Source organism: Plecotus auritus, assembly GCF_963455305.1.
Source record: "Plecotus auritus genome assembly, chromosome: 2".
Taxonomy (NCBI): Eukaryota; Metazoa; Chordata; class Mammalia; order Chiroptera; family Vespertilionidae; genus Plecotus; species Plecotus auritus.
In genome coordinates this window covers 176,416,976-176,433,718 of record NC_137771.1, presented here as the reverse complement: position 1 = coordinate 176,433,718, position 16,743 = coordinate 176,416,976, and the positions used below count along the sequence as shown (strand labels likewise).

Genomic DNA, 16,743 nt, shown 5'->3' with positions numbered 1-16,743 from the left:
ACCTTCCTTGAGCATTCCGGTTAATCTGGGTTTTACTGTAGATTGGTATTGTGTATCTGGTTCATTTTATTCAGCAGTCACTTACTGCATTTTCCTTTTCACTTTTTAAACTACGCTGTTTTATGTTTCTGAGACATCTAATTTTACTGAGGGGAAAAATGGAAATGTGGTACAGAGCCCAATTATATAACGGCTCTAAAGGTACATAAATGTTTCCATTTTTTTTGTTATATGCTTTCCATTCCTCCCTAACTTACATTTGTTCCTTTCTTGTGCCCTTTGGTTTAACATTGTTCTCCTCCCCAATTTTCCTCTTTTCCTCATTGTAAACTCATGGCAGGGTCTGCTTGGTGAGCTCATTCTCTTACAACAGCAAATTCAAGAACATGAAGAGGAAGCACGCAGAGCTGCTGGCCAATATAGCACGAGCTATGCCCAACAGAAGCGCAAGGTGATGGATGGTTTAAGGGGGCTACTGATGTGTTCAGATTAATCAGCCATTTCTACCGAGATCATGTCACCTTAATCCATTCATGGACTCCAATTATGAGAAATTATTTTTGATAAAGTAAAACTATGAAAGTAACTTTCCTGGAGAGGGTAAACATACCCAACATATATATTTTCTAGCAATTATATTAACTGTGGGGGTCCTTGAATTAGTATTTAGGGAAGAATAATGAATTATGGATTACTTGGTTCAGTTATTTAGTCATCCTAAATTCTTAGCTAACTTGTCTACTTAATTGTTCTCCAAGTTTTTATTACTAAAATGAAAAGGATTACTATGAATGGCCATGCTCAATTATTTAAAGATTGAAATGTATTTGTTTTAGGTGAAATGGATCAGCAGAGAATGGCTTTATTTTTTATAGAAGAAAACAATTTTGATTTAACTTTTGGGGATAGTTATTCTTTTTTGGGGGTGGGTGTTAAACCTCACCAAAGGTTATTACTTTTTCCATTGATTCTTAGAATGGAAGTACGGGAGGGAGTGGGAGAGAGGAAGAGAGAAACAGCAATGTGAGAGACACGCATCAATTGGTTGCCTCCTGCATGCACCCAATTGGGGCCCTGGCCCCTTTGGTGGGAAAGCCAATGCTCTAACCCCTGAGCAACACCAGCCAGGGCAGCATAGTTATTCTTATTCAGGTTGATAAACTCATTGAATAAAGTTTATCCACATTCATCAATAAAAACGTAAGTTTTACCTTGGACCACTGAAAGAACATTAGAAATCAGATATAATTCTGTTCGCTAAAGAGCAGATTTTAATAAAAGTCAGTGTAAGTCTATACAAATATTTAGTTATAGGTACAATCAAGAAGTCCTTAAAAATACGCTTTGGCTGTTAGATGATCCCACAGTGTAGATCCCAAGGTTAATGTTCTAAAAAGACTTTCAAGTCAAAATGAAATGAATGTAATGATTTAAAGTTATATTCTGTTGAAATCAGCTAGTTGTCACATATCAGAAAAGTTTTAAAGTTTTGTACAAATCTTAGGAAGAAAGATTAAGTCATGCATATAATGAGCTTCCTGTCGGTTCTGGTATTGGAATCAACCAATATTATAATGATTTAGTGCAATGCTTATGCTGACTAACCTTGTCTCATGTTGGTGATTAAACACTTAAGAGCACTTATCACAGTTTCATTTATTTTTTCAGTGTTACTTCCTGGCTTTTCTCAATTCCATGGCTGTGGAATCAACTACTGTATGTGTTTAGCTTTTAGTGAATGGATAACATAGGTAGATAATAGAAAGTAAATTATTCTTCTACTTCGTTAAATTAAAGCATGTATGTTACCAAAGAAACACTTACACTATTTTTTTAATATCTGTAATTCTTACAACAAAGAAAAATTATTTTTTAAAAAAGAAAGACTTATTTTAAATGGTGCTTTAGCATTCTCTGTTCTGTATGCTGTTGAGAGTGCCATTTAAATATTCTAACAAATTGAATGCTAAGGCTGATCCTTAGCTTTGTTACAGAAGGAAGGGGAAGGAGTTATTCCGTTCTGGTACATTGTTTAGAAATATGAATATAGTTCTAGTTAAAAGTTATTCTTAAATGTTCATAATGGTAAAATAACTTGAAATGAGTCCTGTAGATCTACCATTTTCAGATTTTAAGATATGGTTTAAGGTGGGTTTTTTTTTTTTTAATCTGATGATTTAAGGGCTATTAGTAGTGAATATTGATTATTTTCTACATTGCCAAAGGTTAATGCTCATTTGAGGCCTACTTGCCATTTTTCAGGCTTAGTGATGTTCCATTTCAAATATTTATTGGTTTATCCAATAACTTCTATGCCTCACTTTCCTTGTTTGTGAAATAGTGACTGATAGGACTGTACCTTCTTCTGTTTTATTACGTTGCACAGTGGATCACCAAACGGAGGCTGTTCCTGCCCACTGTGAAGTTACCTTGGGTAAAAGTACATGGGACTCTAAAACCATTTACATTCTTCTATAGTAAGAGCACTCTTCATCATTCCCTTTACTTTCCTGAAAAATAGTTTCCTTACTGTATCTTCCCTACTTTTCCCTTATAGTTAGTACACAGATGACTTTTCAGCCGTTCACCATAATGATCAAAATCTTAATTCATAAGACTTCTGTCCATCCAGGCATTTGATGTTTACTTGAGGTACAAAACCACAGCTTTTTGTGGCTTTTTAATAATTCTTTCATCCTTACCTTCTTGAAAGTATAAGCAAGGCTTCATTTTTTATATCATGCTAGTAGTAGCAGCTATAAAATTTCCCTTGTATCTCCTGAGCAAAGGAGCTCATGCAAGGACAGTACATTAAAACTGCCTTTGGTAGTTTTGCCTCCTATGAATATGTACACATACAAAGATGTTTTTGAGGCTTTCATATATGTGTTTTGGTATTTCAGAATGGCCACAATGGCTTAGTAGGGAAAAATACTTAAAATTTTTAAATCGGGCTTGGTTTTGTGAGGAGCTAGTAAAGGTTTTTGTCTTTCAGCTTTAGCTTGTTTCTGCGGAGGATTCCGCTCTTTCTCCATCAGTTTCACAGCCCTGGAATTGTAGAAAAGCCCTGGTTTCAAGACCATTGATACCCATTTCTGTCAGGGTGAGTCCTAAATTAACTTCATAATACAAACTGATTATATTCAATGGGACAAGAACTTATTCTTGTCGTAAGGAGTTGAATTTTTTCAGTAAAGTTCATCAAAATAAAATATATCCAAATTGCTAGTTAAGACCTTAAATAAGCGACAGATTAAAAAATAGCATATGCTAGTCTCTTAAAATATGCTTAAGTATCTTCTCATGAATACTTATTTACCTTGTTTCCTAGAAAACATTAGGTGTAATTCTTGACTCCACCATCACTTGTCTTATAATAAAACATTAATTTTGATGTTTCAGTAAGTTAAGCAGATAGAAGGTAAAATGGTGCATGAGTTATTCCTAAGAATCATGCCAGAGGGCAAAAGATAAATCTACATACTCCTAAAAATATGAATTTATAAAAATCTTAACAGTCATGATACTAAATACTGTTAGCATAAAGATTGTATTTGTCATATTCTAATAACCTTATATCATTTTAACTTTTTGTATACCCTTTTTATTTTACCAAATTACTAAGATAACCTTTTAAGCCTTTGGCTTATAATAAACAGTATAACTTTTTGGTGTAATTGTATTGGTTTCTTAATTATTGCCCCATTGTGTAATGTTGAATTTTCTATTTAATTTAGGATATATTGCATGAAATCATTAAATATTTACGTTCAAACTAAAACAGTTTATACTAATACTGTTTATACATTTCCTACTAATTTAGCTGCAGTTGGATGAATATTTAATGGAACAAAATAAATCAAAGTACCTTTTAAAATGAATTGGGAATTCAATCTGCATAAAAAAATTTTTATGACCACATTGTTACAGTGTGATGGCATGCCTTATGATCGAAATGTGGAATTATTTATTTCTCCTTTGGCCTTCAATATTTTGTTCTTTGGGTTATGGGCTCCTCTCCAACTTTCTTGTTTCCTCACATTTTAGGAGACTATTAATAATTCTTGTCCATGCTACACAAACACACAGTCAAATGAAGAGTTTCTATCCATAAGTCTCTACTTGCTATACAGGAATGAGAAAACAACAATAAAGTTTGCTTTATATTATCATTTTTCTAATTACTGAAACATAGTTAGAGATTTTTAGGCATAGGCTTTTAAGGAAAAAATAATATGTACCTATTCTAACAAGCATTGACATTTATAAAAAATGTTTTTTTATTCATTGCAGAGAGGAAATGAGAGGGAGAGAGAGTTAGAAACATCAGTGATGAGAGAGAATCATTGATGGGCTGCCTCCTGCATGTCCCCCCACAGGGGATTAAGCCCCCAACCCAGGCATGTGCCTGACCAGGAATTGAACCATGACCTCCTGGTTCATAGTTCCATGCTCAACCTCTGAGCCATGCTGGTTGGACGTCATTTTTATTTAAAAGAAGTGTTTGGGGAAAATTTTGAGAAAGTATTTGGGAATAGGAATTAAAATCTCAAGTTAACTTTATTGCATGGATGAAAATTATTAATGCCTTCTTGAACAAATCATTTAAAATTTTTTCATATATATTTGCTATCATGATGTCTTGATTGCTTAAATAGCCAATGAATAACAAGGATTTACATGAATTTTAAACATATTTTTGTGTCCTATGAAATAAATTCATGTTGCAAATTTTGATGATCAGAAATTAGACCATTATTTTGAAAGACTGAAAATGACAACTTCTGTACCTTACCAAGGAGTCAAAGCACAGTTATGTGGATTTGTCATAAATGACATCATTTTGATTAAAATTGATCATTGTGTTTGATATTTAGAATTGTATTGTGACAACTTTAAAGCCTGTTACATAATAAAGTTCTTTGTTGTTTTGGGGTATTTTACTTTAGAACTATTAATATTAATAACAATTTGAAGTAGTTTCTGCAATACCTGTGGATTTTGTCATACTTTTGTTTTATGTCCAAATTAATTTTAGTTGCTTTACTTGACCTCATTGCTACTGATGCATTTGCTATATTAAGTGTTAACAGATCTTGCACTAGAACTAAATTTAAAAACAATCATCTGGCTCCACTTAGAGCTCTGAAAATGCAAGTTGTTCTTTGCATTTATTAAATACTTCCCTACTTACAGAATGGAAATGGATAATGTTTGCTTAAAATATACACTATGATCAATGAACTTTTTCAGTACCTGTAAATGATAACATGTATCTGACTTCCCAAAACACATTTCTGTAGGGCTGTCAATGCTTTATTTCTCCATGCATCCAAGTGCCTGTGCTTGAGCACAAAACAAGCTGTGAAGAACATAGTAACCATATATGTCTAATTTTTCTAACAAGCCATTCATAAGAAATGATTAGAATGGCAACAGGAAATGATTGCTTTTTAAGGTTTTTATTTAATATGAAATTTAATGAGCTCTTCTTATTGATGAATATAATTGTTTTTTACTTTCTTAAATATCATTTGATTTAAAATTGCTTTGATTATGCATATAAAATCAGTTTTTACTCTTAAAATACTCTAAAATTTTTTTAACTTACAGTACATCCTATATAAACCTAATTCTACTCAAAATTAATTTCTTTTAAATATTTAGGTGTCAGACAAAGAGAAAATTGACCAACTTCAAGAAGAACTTCTACATACCCAGGTAATTCTGATGAGTGAGAAGAGCCAAGGACATCTTATCCTATATAATAAAAGGCTGGTGCTGTCTGCAGGGCAATTGGCGGGGCGATTGGGCCTCTGTGTGCAACCGCCTTGACCTGGCGCCGCCCACTCACCTCCACCATCCCGCTGAGGTCCCGCTCTCATCAGGGGCCCATTGGGGCCTGCAGTGCCTCCACTGCCGCCCTCTGCCAGCAATGTATCACCAACGCCTGCCATGTTCTGCGCCATCCCCTGGTGGTCAGAGCACGTCATAGCAAGTGGTCGAACTCCTGGTCGAGGGGACAATTTGCATATTAGGCTTTTATTATATAGGATACGATTATAGACTATTACTACATATAAATGAATAATTCTATAAAAACTTTATAGTGGAATCTAACCTATAGTTCTACCTGTTTCATACTACATAGTTAAACTAAATATTATGTTTTTCTTTAATTTGGCTTACTGTGGACATTCTCTGAGGAGAGAACCATGAGTTCCTGTTATTTACTATGTTCTTAGAATATTGACTACAACTTAAAAAATATTCTAAGAGATATTTTCCATTATAAAAGGCATGATATTATAGATTGAACATAAACATTCTGCTGGTTGTAGGATGGAGTAATTCTTAATAGTTTTTCAAACTTTGTTAATGCTCAGAGAAGAAATTATAGTGTAAAAAATGAGAGGACCAATTGGGAAAGGATCACATTTATTTAAGAGTATGTAGCCAAGCATTTACTTTTGATAAAACAACCCGTCTAAATGTATTGCTTCTTAAAATCTGTTATATCAGTATTTTAAAAATTAATGTGTAATCTCTGACCACAGAAACTTAGAAGTTGGAAAAGTTTGAACCCTTGACTCACACCTTTCTATATATTCAAAACTCTGACCTTGGATAGGGTACCCAAGCATCCCTAATCTCAGATTCCTAATCTGTTTAGCCTTTGCCTGATGTGAAGGCTTAAGGAAGTTAATACAGGTGCAACATTAACTAAAGGGCCTATCACATAATGCATGCTCAGGTACTGTTAACTATTATTATTTTACTAGAGGCCTGGTGCATGTGCACCAGTGGGGTCCTTGGGCCTGGCCTGTGGGATCGGCTGAAACCGGCTCTCCGACATCCCCCGAGGGGTCCTGGGTTGCAAGAGGGCACAGGCCAGGCCGAGGGACCCCACCGGTGCACTATCAGGGCCTGGGAAGGACACGGGAGGTTGGCCAGCCGGGGAGGGACCGTGGAAGGGCTCCTCGGCGTGTCTGGCCTGTCTTACTCAGTCCCAATCAGCTGGACCCCAGCAGTAAGCTAACCTGTGGATCTGAGCGTCTGCCCCCTGGTGGTCAGTGCACATTATAGCAAGTGGTTGAGCATCCTTAGCATATCATTAGCATATTACACTTTGGTTGAACAGACAACCGGACACTTAGCATATTAAGCTTTTATTACATAGGATAGGATGTCATTTCAATTAAAACACAAAATATGGGGAATGGGAGGAGTTCGAATTTTTGCCAAGTTGTCCCTATAATGAAGACTTAAAAAATGTTGATATGATATAACAGGAAATATTGCTTCATGGAATGTACTTAAGGACAGGCTTTAAATGCTTACATTTTTAAATAATTTAATTTCTTCATTGTAAATACCAAAGAATTTTCCAAATAAAATGCCAAATTATAATAGAAAACTATAATGAAATTTATTGTTTGAGATTTTCATAATTTATTCTCTCAACATTTTCATAGGAACTTTTGAAATGAAATAATTTATTTTGAATAGTCAGGAGATATGACTTCAGGATTTTAGAAGCTTTTAATTTAGACTTAATATTATTTATTAACCCATCTTTTTCTTATGTAGTTATGGTATTATTTTGTTTCAGTTAAAGTACCAGAGAATCTTGGAACGGTTGGAAAAGGAGAACAAAGAACTGAGAAAATTATTGTTGCAGAAAGATGACAAAGGCATCCATCATAGAAAGCTTAAGGTATTTTAATTTTATCTTAATTTGTTGGTTCTCAAAACTTTTTGTGTTCATCAGTACTTGTGTGTAAGGGACCATAACCATAAAATGTTCTATCCTCCTTTGTCACCTGCTATCCTTCAGGGATAGAAAGTTCTCTTCCTATATTAGCACATTTTATAAATTGTAGTTTCTAGACATTTATTTTAAACTATGCCCATAAAACCTTCATACTTTTACCAGCCATTTCTCATGAATCAGTTTATTTTTCTGAAATACCTAGTATGTCTTTAGGCCTATTTCCTTTCTACAGCTTTAAAACCAGAATTCTGAGTTGATGGATGTTTATATATGACTTACCATCATTGCCTTATTTATGTTTCCAGTGAATGATTAGGCTACTTCCTTCAGTTTTAAGAAAGTTAACATTTTCTTCTGGATTGTTCCTTAGGCATTTTAAAGAATTTTTGAAAAAGCATATGCTGGTACTGTTATCAGCATATTGGTAATTACCATTATCAATAAATTAAGCCCTAGCTGGTTTGGCTCAGTGGATAGAGCGTTGGCCTGCAGACTGAAGGGTCCCAGGTTCGATTCTGGTCAAGGGCACATGCAGGAGGCAGCCAATCAATGATTTTCTCGTTGATGTTTCTATCTAGTTGAAAAACAAACAAAAAAAATGTATTTCCCACTAAACCAAGCTGTACGTATTAAATTAAATTGAAGTAATTCTTCTAACTTACATCCCCTATAAATAAACTGAATTTGTGTGTAGCAAAATTGCAATAAGTCATGGCACATACATTTGGTACCATGGTCCAAAGATACGCAATTGTAGTTTAAGCAACAGGTATTAGTAGTTCTGACTCTAAATCAGGATTGCATAAAAAAAATAAATAGCATGGCTTTATTTACAGATTACACACAGCAATTGAGAAAAGTTATGTCCAAGTGTTAATATATTTTGAGAGTTTATGTCAGAAAAAGTATATTCTGTCATAGAATAAAATGTCAATGAAAATTTAAAGCATTTTTTGTTTATTTTTTAATGGAGGGATAGCAGTTGCTTCACATTTATTATTTCTAGGTGTTAAGAGATGAAGGGAATTGTAGGCCCTTATTTTGTTTCTACCTTAGCGTTAAAACTTACCTTTAATTATTAAATGCTTGATAGCACACCTTTTTACCCAGCCAGTGTATTTGTTCATTTATTCATCAAATACTTACTTGAATCTTGTTATTTGTCGAGTACTGTGTTTGATCCTGTTTCCACTTACAGGTCTGCCCCTGGTGCTCTCACTTATTAGCTATGCAGTTGTTAAAGTACACTTAATCATACTTACTGATTTAACCATCTTTTTGGTCATTTTTTCTCCACCTTAATCTTCTTTTCAGTCTTTCGTTTCCCACCCCCCACCTCCTATCTGTTTCTATCTATATCTGACACACACACCAAATTTAGTAGAAGATGATTTCCTTTCAATTGGTCATCTAACCTTATTTGGCCTTTATGCTATTAATTATTTTCTTTGTTGGGCATTTAATATTAACTCTTCAATATTAAATAACAACTTTCCTCTTTTACCATTTAGTTAGAAAGTTAAGAAATCCAGAATTAATGTACTTTAATTATCAGTGTATATCTAAATAAAATAAATTGGACAAATTAGATAAGAAATAAAATTTTATTCTATACCAGGGGTGGGCAAACTTTTTGACTCGAGGGCCACAATGGGTTCTTAAACTGGACTGGAGGGCCGGAACAAAAGCATGGAGTGTTTGTGTGAACTAATATAAATTCAAAGTAAAGGATCGGAGGGGAGAGCAAGAGAACCCTCCGCTCTTTTGGCTCCACGGGCCGGATAGAACAGCCGAATGGGCCGGATCTGGCCCGCGGGCCGTAGTTTGCCCACGGCTGTTCTATACTGTTTAACTATGACTGTATTTGCATAATTAGAAAAAAAAAATACCATGATTTTGGAAAACGTTATGAATTTATCAGCTTTTTTTTCCTCTTGACACATCTATGGTATTTTTTTAAATGTTTTCACTGTTTAATTAATATTATTTTTTTACTTTTGTAGAAATCTTTGATTGACATGTATTCTGAAGTTCTTGATGTTCTATCTGATTATGATGCCAGTTATAATACACAAGATCATTTGCCAAGGGTAAGAGAAAACTTAATACATAGTGAACTGGCCCCTTAGCAAAAATTTAGGTTTTAAAAAAGTTATGTGTATGTACACACACACATTACATACACATACATATATACATATACACACAGATTAAACCAGAGACATATATTTTTTATTTATATAATACTAGTGGCCTGGTGCATGAAATTCGTGCACGGGGGCGGGGCATTGGGAAGGGTGTCCCTCAGCCCGGCCTGCACCCTCTTTAATCTGGGACCCCTCAGGGGATAACTGGCAGTCAGACATCCCTCTCACAATCAAGAACGGCTGTCCTAACCACTTACCTGCCAGCCTGATTGTCCCTAACTGCTCCCCTGCTGGCTTGATTGCCCCTAACCACCTCTGCCTCGGCCCGCATCTGGGACCCAGGATTCCCTCCTCCAGCCGACCGCAGGCACCCAGGATCCGGGCTTCCCTCCCTCTGGTCAGCCATAGGCGCCCAGGCCTGCTGCGGCCACAGGGCATGGTGGGCAGGTGGCTTCACCTGGGCTGCAGCCGCAAGTGTTGGCGCCCGGGACCGTGGGGTGGGCGGCTTCTCCATCTTCCCTGGGATGCAGTATGGGCAACTTCTCTGGTTGGTTGCAGCCTGGGATCATGGGGCAGGCGGCTTCTTCGTCTCCCAGGCTGTAGCCAGCCTCAGGTGCTGGGGCCCAGTTTCTCTGTCTACCCCAGGACGTGGGGCAGGCGGATGTGAGGCTTCTGCTGCTGTCTGCAGCCTGGGATTCCAGGGCAGGCGGCTTCTTCGTCTCCCGGGCTGCAGCCAGCTTCAGGCGCTGGCACCACACTTCTCTGCTCACAGGCCTGGAGCAGCGGGGGCGGGGCTGCCACCATGTTTTTAGGTTAATTTACATACTCACTCTGATTGGCTGGTAGCATAGCAGAGTGATGGTAATTTGCATGTTTCTCTTTATTAGTGTAGATTATTTATGAGTTATAGATGATTTTTTAAGTATTGAATGTTATTTGAATACTTTGATCCATTGGTTGACTTACATTTATCTGTAACCAAGGAAGGCTGTTACATATTTGGCATTACATATTCATAATATTCATTATATTAAAGTAACTGAACAGTGGATTAAATTCAGCACATAAGTGAAATTTGACCAGATAGAATTGAAAATGTCTTTGTAAAGAGTAAACTAGCTATGAGAAAGACTTGTGGAACTTGAATTGTCTGGTTTTAGAAATAGTGGTTTAAATTAACACAAATTTTTAATAAAATTTTGGCTATACTAGTAAATGGATCCAATTCATGTTTTGCTATTTATATTTTCAACTAGAGGCCCAGTGCACAAAATTCGTGCTCTGAGTGGGGGTGGGAGGGCGCGGGTGTCCCTCAGCCCAGCTTGCACCCTCTCCAATCTGGGACCCCTCGAGATGTGCAACTGCCAGTTTAGGCCCGATCGGACATCCCTCTCACAATCCAGGACTGCTGGCTCCCACCTATTCGCCTGCCGGCCTGCCTGATTGCCCCTAACCGCTTCTGCCTGCCAGCCTGATACCTCCTAACCACTCCCCTGCCAGCCTGATCGACGCGTAACTGCTCCCTGCTGACCCGATCGCACCCAACTGCCCTCCCCTGCCGGCCCGATCGCCCCCAACTGCCCTTCCCTGCTGGCCCGGTCACCCCAACTGCCCTCCCAGCAGGCTTTGTCCCCCCCAACTGCTCCCCTGCAGGCCTGGTCGCCCCCAACTGCCCTCCCCTGCAGGCCTGGTCACCCCCAACTGCCCTCCCCTGCAGGCCTGGTCTCCCCCAACTGCCCTCCCCTGCAGGCCTGGTCGCCCCAAACTGCCCTCCCCTGCCAGCCTGGTCACCCCTAACTGCCCTCCCCTGCAGGCCTGGTCACCCCAACTGCCCTCCCCTGCTGGCCTGGTCACCCCCAACTGTCCTCCCCTGCCGGCCCGGTCACCCCTAACTGCCCTCCCCTGCAGGCCTGGTCCCCCCCCAACTGCCCTCCCTCCCCTGCAGTCCCAGGCACCCCCAACTGCCCTCCCCTGCTGGCCTGGTTGCCCCCAACTGCCCTCCCCTGCTGGCCCGGTCACCCCCAACTGCCCTCCCCTGCTGGCCAGGTCACCCCCAACTGCCCTCCCAGCAGGCTTGGCCCCCCCCCCAACTGCTCCCCTGTAGGCCTGGTCGCCCCCAACTGCCCTCTCCTGCAGGCCTGGTTGCCCCCAACTGCCCTCCCCTGCAGGCCTGGTCACCCCAAACTGCCCTCCCCTGCCGGCCTGGTCACCCCCAACTGCCCTCCCCTGCAGGCCTGGTCACCCACAACTGTTATCCCCTGCCAGCCCAGTCGCCCCTAACTGCCCTCCCCTACCAGCCTGGTCACCCCTAACTGCCCTCCCCTACCGGCCCAGTCACCCCTAACTGCCCTCCCCTGCAGGCCTGGTCACCCCTAACTGCCCTCCCCTGCTGGCCTGGTCACCCCCAACTGCCCTCCCCTACAGGCCCAGTTGCCCCCAACTGCCTTCCCCTACTGGCCTGGTCACCCCTAACTGCCCTCCCCTGCTGTCCTGATCACTCACAACTGCCCTCCCCTGCCGGCCATCTTGTGGTGGCCATCTTGTGACCACATGGGGGTGACCATCTTGTGTGAGGGTGTGATGGTCAATTTGCATATTACCTCTTTATTATATATAGGGTATGCATACACGTATCAACTATCAATTTTTTCATGGATGATATTTTTCAAATCATTAAATTGTAGATACTTGAAAAGACTAAAAAAAATCTCGGCAGCATTTCATATATATTTAAATATAAGTTGGTATTGAATAACATAAATAAATGTTATTGTTTTTGCCGTAAGGTTGTTGTAGTTGGAGATCAGAGTGCTGGGAAAACTAGTGTGTTGGAAATGATTGCTCAAGCACGAATATTCCCACGAGGATCTGGGGAGATGATGACACGCTCTCCAGTTAAGGTAAGAAAATAGGCCATCTGAATGAAGTTCCTTAGAACCTTGTTTATTATGTTGAAATGACGAGTTTTAACTAAAGAAAGAATTGACACAGCATTTGGAATTATTCCTATTAAAAATAAGTAGGTGGCACAGTCAGGAAGTCAGTGTAACAGGAGCTGAATAAGGGGAGAGGAGGACAGTGGTGCAGTGGGTGGCCAGGCTATCCTCTTACTATGCTTTGGAGTTTAGTCTGAGTAAGAGAATAGCATCTTGAAAGTGGAGTCAATATATATAGACTAGAGGCCCGGTGCATGAAATTCATGGGTGGTCCCCTCAACCCAGCCTGCACCCTCTCCAATCTGGGATCCCTCTCACAATCCAGGACTGCTAGTTCCCAACTGCTCGCCTGCCTGCCTGCCTGATTTCCCCTAACCTCTCTGCCTGACTGATCACCCACTAACCACTCCCCTGCCATCCTGATCAACACCTAACTGCTCCCCTGCTGGCCTAGTCACCCCTAACTGCCCTCCTCTGCCAGCCTGATCACCCCTAACTGTCCTCCCTACAGGCCTGGTTGCCCCCAACTACCCTCCCTGCTGGCCCAGTCACCCCTAACTGCCCTCCCTTGCCAGCCTGGTCGCCTCTAACTGCCCTCCCCTGCAGGCCTGGTTCCCCCCAACTGCCCTCTCCTGCAGTCCTGGCCCCCCCCAGCTGCCCACCCCTGCAGGCCTGGTCCCCCCCAATTGCCCTCCTCTGCAGGCCTGATCACCCACAACTGCCCTCCTCTGCTGGCCATCTTGTGTCCACATGGGGGCAGCCATCTTGTGTGTGGGAGTGACGGTCAATTTGCATATCACTCTTTTATTAGATAGTATAGTTATCTAGCTTTAATGTAAAAAAAAGTAGAAAATGGGGCAGTAGCAGTTGAAATATGTTGGGTCAAGGGAGTGTTTTAAAGATATTTATATTCTACTAGAGGCCTGGTGCATGAAATTTGTGCACCGGTGGGGTCCCTAGGCCTGGTTGGCAATCAGGGCCGATCAGGGCCGGGCCAGACAGGAGGCAACGGTTGCTGGGTCGGGTGTGGAAGGAACAGACGCCAGACACCCAACGCTGCCATTGTCGGTACCCCACCACTGCGTGTTTCCTGCCTCCCCCCCTTCTCTTTCCCTTGCCACTGTGCCTCCACTGCATTGGCCGGGTGGTGGGACAATCGGGGCCTGCTGGCTGAGGGGAGGGACAGGTCACAGAAGGTTGGCCGCTGGCCCCGAAGAGGGAGCCGGCCCTAAAGGGCTGCATCCACCACTACCCATCTCTGGTTCCCCGTCCCAGCCGGGGGTCACGGGGAGGGACTGTGGGAGGTCTGTGGGAGCACACTGACCACCATGGGTTAGCTCCTGCGTTGAGTGTCTGCCCCCAGTGGTCAGTGCTTATCATAGTGACCAGTCGTGCCTATCACTTAGGCTTTTATATAGGTAGGTAGATAGATAGATAGATAGATAGATAGATAGATATTGATATGTTATGATCTGGTTGAAAAAAAATGATGCAAGAGAGAGGGAGCAAAGTTACTGAGGTAAGAGTCTGGGACTCAGTGTACAAGTTGTCCATATATAGAAATACTGACAATTCATCCATGGTTACAGGAAGGAAGTCTGTGGCTTCAGAGTCTCTCATTCCAAAAATATTCATTAGGTGCTTAATATGTGCCAGCACTGTTCTAGGCAGTGTGTTGGTAAACAAAACAAAGATCTTTGACATAATGGGGATATGGTCTAGTAGAGAGAGACATAATAAATAACCTATACTAATATGTCTTGAGGTGTTTCTTCCTTTTCCGAGTCCCGCACGGAAAGGGAGAAAGACAGGTTCCTGAGGGGAGGAGCTGGGAATTAAGAAATTAGAGAAAGAAAGAGACAAGAGACAGAAATAGATTCAAGCTGGGTGCCGGGTGGCTTCCTGTCCTCTGATAGAGAGACAGTCACACTCACCTCAGACAACACAGCATATTTATTGGTTTCCAAAAGGGATTTTAAGATCAAAAGGAGTTTTGGGTGTGCCCAAATCCTATTCATCAGGATCTGAGTAAGCTCCTTATTTTGGGTGGGTCAAGGTCCTTTTTGTTCCTCATTCCAAGTACATGGGTACTGATAACAGGATTCTGCCAGTGCCCTTGGGCTCAGCTGATAAGAATTAAAAAAATATCCATGTGCCTTCCCAGACGGCTCTCTACACTAATAAAAGAGTAATATGCTAATTAGGGCAGACGTCTTCTGGATGTCCTTCCAGGCAAAGCCACAGCGGCTGTGAAGGGCCCAGGCTCAGGCTGACAGTGGCAGCAGTGGGGTAATGAGGGCAGCTCCTTCCCCTGATCCGCCAGGTCGCCTCCTGCAGAGAGAGGTCAGACTGCAGCTTAGGCCGGGGGCCAAGGCAGAGGCGGTTAGGGGCGATCAGGCAGGTAAGGGAGCAAGTTAGGGGCACCAGGCTGGCAGGGGAGCAAGTTAGGGTCAATCAGGCTGGCAGGGGGGCAAGGTAGGAGTGATCAGACCAGCAGGGGAGCAAGTTAGGAGCGATCAGGCAGGCCAGCAAAGGGGCTAGGGGTGATCAGGCAGGCAGGCAGAGGGGTTAGAGGCGATCAGGCAGGCATGCAGGTGAGCGGTTAGGAGCCAGCGGTCCCGGATTGTGAGAGGGATGTCCGACTGGTCCCAGATTGGAGAGGGTGCAGGCTGGGCTGAGGGATCCCCCCCCCTCCGCCTGCCCCCCGTACACGAATTTTGTGCACTGGGCCTCTACTAGACATAATAAGTAAGTTACATAGTATGTTAGAAAGTGGTAAGTGTGCACAAAAGAAAACACTGGAGCCAGGCAACGGGAATGGTGGTACCAGAGTATTGGTAGGCTGCATGAGAAGGTAACAGTTGAACTAAGATTTGCAGAAAGTGAGGAAGGGATTTCTGTGGGTGTCCTGTTCAAGAGTGTTTAATGCAGAGTGAAAGTTAGTGCAAAGCTCCTGAGGTAGTAAGGTGCTTAGTATGTTCAAGGCCAGTGTGGCTAGAGCAAAGTGAAGAGTAGCCAGGTAATGAGGTCAGAGGGATATTGGGGAGAGCAGATTACTAGAGCCTTGTAGGTTATCATGCAAACTTTGTTTTTTGTTTTGAATAAAATGGAAGCCAATGCAGTGTTTTGTGCAGAGTAACAACATACTTTTTAAAAGGATCACTCTGACTGCTCTGTTGAAATAGAATAGGCAAGAGGTATAGAACCAAGGAGACCAGGTGGGAAGCTATTGGAGTACCCAGGTGATACTTGTACCAGAGAAGTAGCAGTGAAGGTGGTAAAAAATGGTTGAATCTGTAATGGAAGTAGGATCGACATGATTTTTTTACTTATTTGATATAGAGAGAGGGGAAGTCAGTTGTCAGGATGACTTGAGGTTTTGGCCTGAATAAATGAAAGCATGTGATTGGCATGGGGAAGACTGGATTAGAATGAATTAGCTTTGGGGAAGAAAATCAGGAGTTTGGGACTTGTTAACAAAGAAGCAAGTTTGGAGAATGGTCTGTGCTAGCTAGAGACTTAAATTTAGGAGTCATAATCGAATATCTGAAGGTAGTATAGAGAGCCCTGGTCTTCCTGGGTAAGATCACCATGGGAATGAGTAGAGAGAAGACAGAATGGAGGCTTGTGTCCTGGGCACTCCCAACATTAGAGATTGAGGGAAGTGGAAACAATGAAGGAGTTTGTGAAGGAGCAACCAGTGTGATAGGAGGGAAACCAGAAAAGTGTGGTCTGTGTCCTGAAAGTCAGGAAGAAAATACCCAGGAGGAGGGAGTGGCGAGCAAGGTCAGTGCTGCTGGTAACCAAGGAAGGTGAAGGCTAAGAACTGATTATTGAATTTACAGTGGAGGCAAGTAAGTAGCAATGTGGATGTTTACTTCTGATT

General features: G+C 41.5%; 1 protein-coding gene across 4 annotated transcripts in view; it reads left to right on the top strand.

Moving 5' to 3' along the window:
• OPA1 (OPA1 mitochondrial dynamin like GTPase) overlaps positions 1-16,743 on the top strand; it is a 96,036-nt gene that overhangs the window by 20,363 nt on the left and 58,930 nt on the right. For 2 of the 4 annotated variants that reach the window (XM_080655302.1, XM_080655301.1), the window contains 5 exons: positions 341-451; positions 5,668-5,721; positions 7,613-7,717; positions 9,778-9,864; positions 12,708-12,821. In XM_080655302.1, coding sequence (XP_080511428.1) covers positions 341-451; positions 5,668-5,721; positions 7,613-7,717; positions 9,778-9,864; positions 12,708-12,821 — 471 coding nt within the window. The remainder of the gene's footprint in view (positions 1-340; positions 452-5,667; positions 5,722-7,612; positions 7,718-9,777; positions 9,865-12,707; positions 12,822-16,743) is intronic. The other 2 variants (XM_080655304.1, XM_080655303.1) reach the window with 1 other exon arrangement.